Source organism: Trypanosoma cruzi, genomic scaffold (genome assembly GCF_000209065.1).
Source record: "Trypanosoma cruzi strain CL Brener 1047053516469 genomic scaffold, whole genome shotgun sequence".
NCBI classification, from domain to species: domain Eukaryota; phylum Euglenozoa; class Kinetoplastea; order Trypanosomatida; family Trypanosomatidae; genus Trypanosoma; species Trypanosoma cruzi.
Window position 1 is genome coordinate 260,172 of NW_001849544.1, and position 8,813 is coordinate 268,984.

At 43.8% G+C, this 8,813-nt stretch overlaps 2 protein-coding genes across 2 annotated transcripts, besides 21 other annotated features; both read left to right on the forward strand.

Annotated features, from left to right (window-relative positions):
* Positions 1-528: part of a sequence feature (areas merged during assembly that could not be assigned to a particular haplotype. This can correspond to areas where the two haplotypes were merged or to regions with more than two copies in the genome that were merged during assembly.) that runs on past the window's edge.
* Positions 33-59: a microsatellite.
* Tc00.1047053507831.100 (hypothetical protein, conserved) lies at positions 238-2,004 on the forward strand (the record flags this gene model as incomplete). Its single annotated transcript, XM_808981.1, has 1 exon — positions 238-2,004. One exon carries the CDS (start codon positions 238-240, stop codon positions 2,002-2,004), a length of 1,767 nt encoding a protein of 588 aa, XP_814074.1.
* Positions 529-602: a sequence feature (areas merged during assembly that could not be assigned to a particular haplotype. This can correspond to areas where the two haplotypes were merged or to regions with more than two copies in the genome that were merged during assembly.).
* Positions 603-8,813: a sequence feature (heterozygous, Esmeraldo-like haplotype).
* Positions 2,498-2,535: a sequence feature (AT_rich).
* Positions 3,034-3,056: a microsatellite.
* Positions 3,444-3,476: a microsatellite.
* Positions 3,616-3,658: a microsatellite.
* Positions 3,747-6,404, forward strand: Tc00.1047053507831.110 (pumilio/PUF RNA binding protein 2, putative; the record flags this gene model as incomplete). The annotated part of the gene is made up of 1 exon (XM_808982.1): positions 3,747-6,404. One exon carries the CDS (start codon positions 3,747-3,749, stop codon positions 6,402-6,404), a length of 2,658 nt encoding a protein of 885 aa, XP_814075.1.
* Positions 6,588-6,630: a microsatellite.
* Positions 6,785-6,820: a microsatellite.
* Positions 7,185-7,207: a microsatellite.
* Positions 7,523-7,546: a microsatellite.
* Positions 7,731-7,803: a sequence feature (T-rich).
* Positions 7,830-7,853: a microsatellite.
* Positions 7,897-7,931: a microsatellite.
* Positions 7,933-7,975: a microsatellite.
* Positions 8,016-8,049: a microsatellite.
* Positions 8,186-8,213: a microsatellite.
* Positions 8,372-8,393: a sequence feature (AT_rich).
* Positions 8,414-8,475: a sequence feature (GA-rich).
* Positions 8,728-8,798: a sequence feature (T-rich).

Consider the following 8,813-nt stretch of genomic DNA (forward strand, 5'->3'; position numbering starts at 1 on the left):
AGCTCTTTTTTTATTTTTGTTGATTTTCTTACAAAACAAAAACAAAAACAAAAACTAAATACACACAAAAAAGCAGACCCTTTTTTTTTTTGTGTGTATTTTTTTTGGACCTCAAATTTTTGCCTTTATGTGTTTTTTTACTTTTTATTTTTTTAGTTTTTGTGAGTGCAATGAACATGAACTTTGTTCTTTTTTGTTATTTTCTTTTGTGTTTTTTGCAGGACACAGCCAAGTTCGATGGAGATGATCCACCAGTTGTCCCGGCAAGGTTTTTTTTTTGAAGGGAGTCTGGCGAGTGACGAGCGCAGCGCCTCGGAGGAGCGCGAACGCATCGTGCAGAGACTCCCTGCTTCTCTCCAGGCGATGCTCCTGCGGGCCAAGCTCACGCTGACCGACGCTGAGATCCAACGAATGTCCTGCGCGACGGCTGATCAGCGGTGTGAGGCGCTTCGTATGATCTTTGAGGGTAAATCGGCGGATGAGGCAATATTATTTCTGCTTCATGAAAGCTCTCGCAACACGACGCCAGTGTCGTCAGCGGGTCCTGCGAATCCCTCGACAAGGGCAGCAACGATGGAGTTGACGGCTAATTGTCATTCAGTGACACGCCGGTCGAATAGCGACAAAGCGTTGGACCCGTCGTCCTCTTTGCCCTCAACACATTCCTCACATTCCCCCCGTGAAAAGGAGGAGGTGACTGTTCATTTTCCTCCTCCGCCTTCTTTGCGTTGCACCGGCATGACAAATTTCTACAGCGCTGGGGACGATAAAGATGTTAAAGACATTTCTTCACTTCCTGGTGTGTCTTCACTGCACTCTCATCCTCAGCCAGCGTCTGCACAAGTCCTCCGTGAAATCAATGTAAATACTGCCGCTCTTTCAGCACCAATGGATTTGGCGGGGAAAATGATGGGCCAGCCTCACGTAAAATCCAAGAAGAGCCCGAGTCCGGATGTGGTAGAATATTCTCCCCCAGTTTCTGGGGGAATTCCAGCGATGACGGTGAATAAAGCAGCACAAGAGAGTGGCTGGTCAAATGTCTCGCCGGTACCCATGTATCCAACCTCAGCTTGCTCGGCATGGGATGACCATTTCAAGACATTTATTGTGCATCCAAATCAATTAAAGCGACTGGAAGAATTGGAACGACAAATGGCACCCCCTGCCGTTGTACGTCCTCTCAGGGATGGAGCTTTTCGTCGCTTGATGACAGATGAGCATCGGCAATTTTCACGTCAAAACACCAAATCAGTGAAAACGCCACCCACTTCGTCTTCTTTCTCTGGGAATCATCAAAAACACACTGCCGGCTCCGGAAAAGGCGGCGCGCCCTTGACCTCACGAACGCAAAGTACGTGTTACTCGCCTGGCAATGAACATGTTTCTCCGACCCCGTACGTGCCACCACTGCAGATCGTGAGGAAAAAAAAAGGTAAAGAAGATGTATTTACTCGTTTGTATAGTGTGAACTCTTTGCGGGGAACTCCAAGAGTGAGTACAGCACGTGAGAGAACATGTAGTTTATTTTCTCATGGAAGTATTGCAACTGCGCGTGGTGACAAACTTCAGCGCAGTTCATCTGATTACATTGGCCGGACCCCAAGGCGGAGGGGAGAAGTTGTGAATGCTCATCCGACGTGGTGGACAACATGCTGGCGTAGAACTTCTCATGATCAACGCTTTCAGTCCACACCCGTAAGGGTACCTTCTTCAGGAAGGCATGGACGTTTGCTTGCGGAGTCACCTGTGACCCGAAAAAGGCCACCTGCGCCTAATTCTTTTTCTCCTGAAAGTCCTGTTCAACGGCTTCAGCGAACTGCTACCACAATAGACCGTTACTCTCGCCTAGTTGGATCCTCTACATGGAGTGCTAGTTGTGATGCGTACGGCACGTTTTATTCAGAAAATGCCATCCAAGGAAAGCAGCGGGGTGGCTGCAACATGTCTGCTTCCACTTTAGGGAACAGGCTGAAACGCTCTTCAACCGCGACCACGTGGCGTTGAGTTGTGGTTGATACATGCTTGTACATGTTTATCTACGACTATGTGCAAATTGGTGGGATGCAAGAAAATGGAGAAAATAGAAGAGAGACACATTGTCTTTTTCTCTTAGAGGGACACCTTTAAAAGGTATTGGAATGTCATCTTTTTTTTTTTTTTTCTTCTTTACGAGGGATGATAGCTAATTCTTGGTAGAAGTTTCAAATTAGAGAATTGTCCAGGCACAATGTGATGCATAATTGTAATGTTTTAGATCAACCCGGATCGGGAATATACATGTGTTTTTCTTTTTTTCATTTTGGTCGTTTTCATTTATTGGCGATTTACTTTTCTTTTCTTTTTTTGTGTATATGTGCAGGTGTATTTATGCACCCTTTTCCTTTTAGATTTCTTTTTTTTTTTTTTTTGTGTGTGTGTGTGCGTGTGTATTGGGATTCACTACCTTGTGACAGCCGCACACGTGAGTGCTTCCCATATTGTTTCCTTGTAATACATGTAAATAAAAGTATTTAAATAAATAAATATATATTTATTGTGTTTGTGGGATTTTTGTACTTTTTTGAATGAATTTGAATGGTCCACAGACCCGCCACCATTGTGGTGCACGCCCGTCCACACCATGTGGAGATGTGAAAAAGAGCCTCAGCGGCCTGAGAAGAGGTGGTTTGTCGTGAAGAGACATGGAACACACATGTTTCCATGACGCATCCACTCGGGGAGAGCGCGGCGACATATTTATTCATTATCCAAGAGAACCAAAAGTCAGAAAGGGGCATGAATGTACCAAGCCCCTACATAAGTAAGCGAGAAATAGACCGAGCAATAAAATCATGACTGGTGAAAGAAGGGGAGGGGGAACGTGTGGGACTGGGCTGCACGTCATGTGGCGTCGTCTTTTTTTAGATTCTCCCATGTTTGTTTGATGATGGAAGCTGTGAACTCTCCGGTCGTGTCATTACACCCTGTTCTGTTTGCTTGGGGAGGGGGATTGGGGTGTACGTACCGTGTTGACTCTTTTCTTTGCTCCCGCAATTTTTTTTTTTTTTTTTTTTTTTGTTGCTCCTCTTTCTTGTTTCTGCCACAGTAATAAAGCGAGCGGCCTTTTACTGTCACAGACCGACATTGCCGATACGGCGCGCAACGAGGGTTAAAAGCGAATAGGGTGAAACGTAAAAAACAAAAAGAAAAGAAAGAAACACTCGACTTTTGAAAACAACGACGATTAAAAAAGGGAAGATAGTTTGAAGGACAGGGAAGGAAGCGAAGAAGAAAAAAAAACAAAACGTGTGCGTGTGTGTGGTGTCGTTGAAAAAACAAGGAATACGAAAGGGCAAAGGCGGCAAAAGAAAAAGGACGGTAAAAAGAGCCGGAGAAGAAGAATACAAAAGAAAAAAAGATAAAGGCGCATAGCAACAGCCGGGAGGACCGCATCATCAACATTGTTTTCCTTTTTTTTTTTTTTTCTTTTTTTTTTTCGGGAGAAGGGTGTAGGACGTCAAACCGCAGCCAACGAGAGGAGGAGGCAGGAAACGAAGAAAGGAGACGAGAAGGAAAGGCAGCGGAAGTCACACAGCCCTAACAACGAAAAAAAGAACAACAAAAAGAGTTTTTTCTTATATATATATATATATATATACATACATATATATATATATATTTACAGGGGCTCACTGGGTGTGTCGAGGTGAAAAGCGAAGGGAAAGAACGGAAGAGGGAGGCGGAACCGCAACCAAAAAAAGAGAAACATGTCGGAGTGGGACAACATTGCCTCATCGGTCATCAATGACGGGCGTAAAAGTGGCGAAGCGAAGAACTCTCTTGAGGTGGACTGGTTTACGAACAGCCACGACATCTTCAGCGGCGGCAGAGACGCTTTTCTTGTTGATCCGCGTGAAGTAAAACGGGCTGAGACAGCTCCTTCCGTCCTCACGATGTACTCCGCGGATGGAACACTGTGCGTAGGTGGCAGTCTGGAAGAGGAGGTGCCACCTGAGGAGGAGTACCGTTACACGGAGGAGTACCATGTCCTGTACTACTCCAAATACCCCCGCGATCCACGTATGCTTGTGCCGCTTCGCTCGTGCGGTGGGGTGAAACGAGGTGGAGAGACGGGAATGCCGCGTCGTCGTGGCGTCACGGGGACTCAAAAGTCACCTCAAGAGGTTGAGAATGTCACAGACAACCGCGAAACGACAAATGACACTGTCCGGGAGAGCGAGGAAAACATTCAGGATTCTAACGATACGGGGACAGCTTACGCAAAGAGTCTCCTAGAGTCTCTCTCAAAGAAGCAGAAGCAACAACAAGATCAGGGAGATAAACAGAATCAGCGGCAGTTTGACGATGCAACCCAATCCTTTTCGGTTATGGAAGCGGATCAAGCACCTTTGGGCACAGTCATGGAGAGCAGCCTGGCTTTCAAGGCTTCTGCCGGAAGCAGCCTACAAAACCAGATTAACAAGGAAGCAAATTCCAACGGTGCTGTGCAACTGCAGGATGGTTCCACAACACAGTTCTTGAGACGGAGTGCTACGGCATCGCGTCGGACATCTCAGTATGGGAATAGCATTTCTCAAAACGGAGGTTTAAAGAATAACACGCGTCGGCAGGTGGGCGGAAATGAACATGGCTCTATTAGAGTTTCAAGGAATGAGTTTTCATCGATACGAGAGTACCTTGACGAGATACGTTCTGAATGCCCTTACGATGACGTTAAGGCCCATGTCGTTGCTTTGAGCAAAGACCAAGATGGTAGTCGCTTTGTTCAGCGTCTCCTGGAGGATGAACGGAATGTGGAAAGTATCTTTATGGAGGTTCTTCCCAGTACATGTGACTTGATGGTTCACGTCTTTGGAAACTATGTGTTACAGAAGTTGTTGGATGTGATTCCAATGGACAGTGACATGTTCAGGCAACTTTTGGAAAAAGTCTCTGGAAAATTAAAGGAATATTCTTTCCATACGTACGGTTGCCGAGTAGTACAGAAGTTTCTGGAGAAGGCATCATCTGAAATGCGGGAAAATATTCTTCTCGAATTGAAGGATTGTATGGTCGACTGTGTTTTTGACCAAAATGCAAATCATGTGGCACAAAAAATTATAGAAGTTATGCCAGAAAAAACACAATTCATGACAGAGGCTTTTTTGCCTAGTCTGAAGGCCTTGTCACGTCATCCGTATGGGTGCCGTGTACTGCAATGCGTCTTTGAGAAATGCTCTTCTGTTCCTGAAGTAAATATCCGTCCGCTATTGGAAGCAGTTTTTGAACATGTCCATGAATATGTCATGGATCAGTATGGCAATTATGTTGTACAGCATGCAATGTTAAACGCCCCCGAAGATCTTCGCAAGCGATTTGTGGACCTTTTAATTCCTCATGTATATGCGCTATCGTGTAGCAAGTTTGCTTCAAATGTGGCTGAGAAGACGATTGTAAAGGCAAATGAGGAAGAGATGCAACAAATTGTGGAAATTCTCACATGCCCACTCGGAGGTTCTGAAGATGGAAGTTACCTTGTTCTTATGATGCAAGATCCATATGCAAATTACGTCGTGCAACGTCTTCTTCAAGAAGTGAATAAGCAACAACAACAACACATTGCCGAGCAGACGAGACGGCATCTTGCAAATATACGTCGTTCTGTCTATGGTCAACACCTCGTCCAAAAAATGGAAAACATGGGCATGTTTACGTGGGTAGAAGGTGGAATGTGCAACAATGCACCGTATCGTGAGCAGAATTCCATGGTATTTGGGCCAAATCGGAAAACACGTGGAGTAGTTGGGGGCCGCAATGGTGCACGCGGCGCTTCTGCAGCACAAAGTAACTACGTTACGCCGGTGGAACGACCCCTGGCTGCCAATAATTCATATCGTCAGCCGGCGGCATCTGTTGCAGTTGCCGGAAGAACTATGTTACCCTTGGCGGCAGCGGGGTCGGGCTACAGCTATGGGTATGTAGACTCCGCATCCGAAGCCATGTTGACACCATCTCAGCAGTTGCCGCAACATCAACACCATCTGATGCCTGTTCCTAACGTGACGATTGGAGTCCAACCGTGTTATCCCGGCATGATACCTCCCCCACCGCCGCCACCGCAGACTCAGGCACCAAATCATCAACATCAACAACGTCGGCTGTTTACATTACATGGCCAACGTGACCCTTATAATGTGGTGGACTCCGCTCCGATGCCACAGCATCAACCCCAGATGCCTCAAGCAAACAACGTTTCTGCAACAAACCCAATTTATGCTAATGGAAACGGCCATATAAGTCAAACACAAGGTGATAAATGGGCACACCCCTACCAAACACTCAACCCCCCTGTGCAACAGACGATGTCGTATACTGTCAACGCTTCCAATGCATACCCTGGTATAAATGCTGCATCTGCATTTTAGGAGTGGCGATACGATTTATGTTTATTGCGTTGTCCTCATACTCCAAGCAGCAATAGTAACGAACACACCTGTGGGTCGAATAATGGACATCTTGACATCTCAATTCACGAGATTTCCTCTGCACATTTTGGCGGTGGAAGCCGATGTCTACAGGGAAACCGAAATAAAAAACAAAGGCGAGACAACAACAATAAAACAAAACAAAACAAAAAGCAACAAAAAAAAAAATCAGAGTGGTACTTCTCCCCTTACAAAGAAAAAGCGTCCACACTTCCTTTTTTTTTTTTTTACCTTGGATTTCATCTTTACAGCACGAAAAAGGGTAAATAAAGCTCATAACCAGAGTGTATATAAACAAATTCAGCAAAAGAACTGTGAACAAAAAACAAAAAAAAAAAGAAAAAAGAAAAAAAAAACGACAAAAAGTTGAGCGAATGAATGCCCTTTTACTCTTTCTCCCAATTATTGTGAGGACTTACCTGTAAAATTTTGTAATCGAGAGTGAATATAAGAGACTGCGGAGCTCGCATGGATGATTGAAGCGGGGAAAAGGTTGTCGCGTCTCGAGGCGGGGTTGAGGTGGTGATGGGCTTTTGGCCGCACCTTGTTTGTATCCTGTAAGTTGTCTTTTTTTTTTTTTTTTTGAGGGGAGTGGGGAGTGGGGGAAACAGTTTTTTTAGAGGCTTTGGAGAAAAAAAAAGAAAGTGTGTGTCCAGATTGGGGCTCAGTAGATGATAGAGTCTTTTGTTTCATCGCCCTGCCTCGAGATTGATTATTATCAAAAAAAAAAAAAAAAAAAAAAATAGCATCGCAGTTGCCACCCAACGCGGTATTTTTTTTTGTTGTTGTTGTTTTTCATCCCACCCGCTCCCCGACTGTCACTCTCCGCGCGGAGGAAGGTCCGGCGGTAGCGAGAATTGAAAGACTGCCAGATCGTCAGTTCACAAGGAGCCCGGTCATTATAAAAGGTCTTTTGGGTTGGTTTGCTGGTGTATGAGTGCTCGGGGGATTCTGTTGGAGTTGGCATGTTGGGCGCATTGAACCAAACAACCATCTCCCATTGTCGTCTTTGCACTCGGTAGAAATAGGGGACCAGGCCTCATGGAGGCGCATATTCCTTTTTTTTTTTTTTTTTTTTTTTTCCGCCTTGTCTGTTCTCGTTTCTTGCCTTTGTGTTAGCTGTGGAAACAATACAAAGAGCCAGTGATCTCTGTTTTTAGTACTTGTATCACCTGTTCTTTTTTTTTTCCCACATTTTATGTTTATTGGTTTATTCCGAAATGAAAACACGAAGAAACAGAGAAGGAGGGGTGGAGCACACACGCATTTTTATTTCTTTTTTCTTTTTTTGGTTTATTTTCATCGCCTTTTTTTTTTTTTGTCATTTATTATTTTTGTTATCCCGTGCGAAGGGGATCGACACGCATATATATATATATATATATATATGGATGGGACATGACTGGGGTGCGCATTTGTTTTCTGTGTCCCTTTTTTATTTTTATTTTTATTATTGTTTCTTTTTTTTTGTGTGTGTGTGTTTGTTTGTGTCTGTGTGTGTGTGTGTGTGTTGTTTCTTTAAAATGTTCCATCTGTTTGTCAGCGTCTGTCTACACGTATATATATATGTATATATGTATGTGTAATTGTTATATGGTAAGTGTGCATGTACGTCTATTTAACGGTTTCTTTTTTTATGATGTTGTTTGTTTTGATTTTTTTTTTTGTTGTTGTGACTGCTTATTCGTGGATAAATGCATGTACGTATGTATACAATGTTGTATTATTATTATTATTATTATTATTATTTTTTGTTGTTGTTGCGTTGCGTTGCCGTTGTTCCCCACCCCACCCCACCCCCCTCACTATTACTTCTCCTCCTCACTGTACGTTTGGGGAAAGAGAAGGAGAAAGAGAGAAGGAGAGGCACACACAATGATAAGCAATAATAATAGTAGTAAATGATGATTAAATAAATAAATAAATAATGTGGTGCCCCTCCCCACAACAAAAGAAGAAGGAGGAGGAGAGAAATAATAATAATAATAAAGAGGGAGAGAGAGAGAATGAGTGAGGGTGGAAAATCATGAGAATTCTGTCAGCACGAAGAGACGGAGAGTCAGCGAAAAAAGCAAAAAACAACAACGGCGGAAACGAGAGAAAAGTCTTTTTATTATCTATCTCTCTTTCCCTCACCGTATCTACATGCATCCACATATAGATATCTTTTTGTGGATAAATTTGCCAAATTTCTTTTGGAACACGCGAGGGGGGAGGTGCGAGCGAGATTTATTTTGTCTGCGTGCTTCTTCTTTCAGCCCACTTTTTTTTTTTTTTTTTGTTGTTGTTGTTTTTGTTGATTTTACCTTTTTTTTTTTTTTTTTTTTTTTTCTTCCCCCCCCCCCTCAC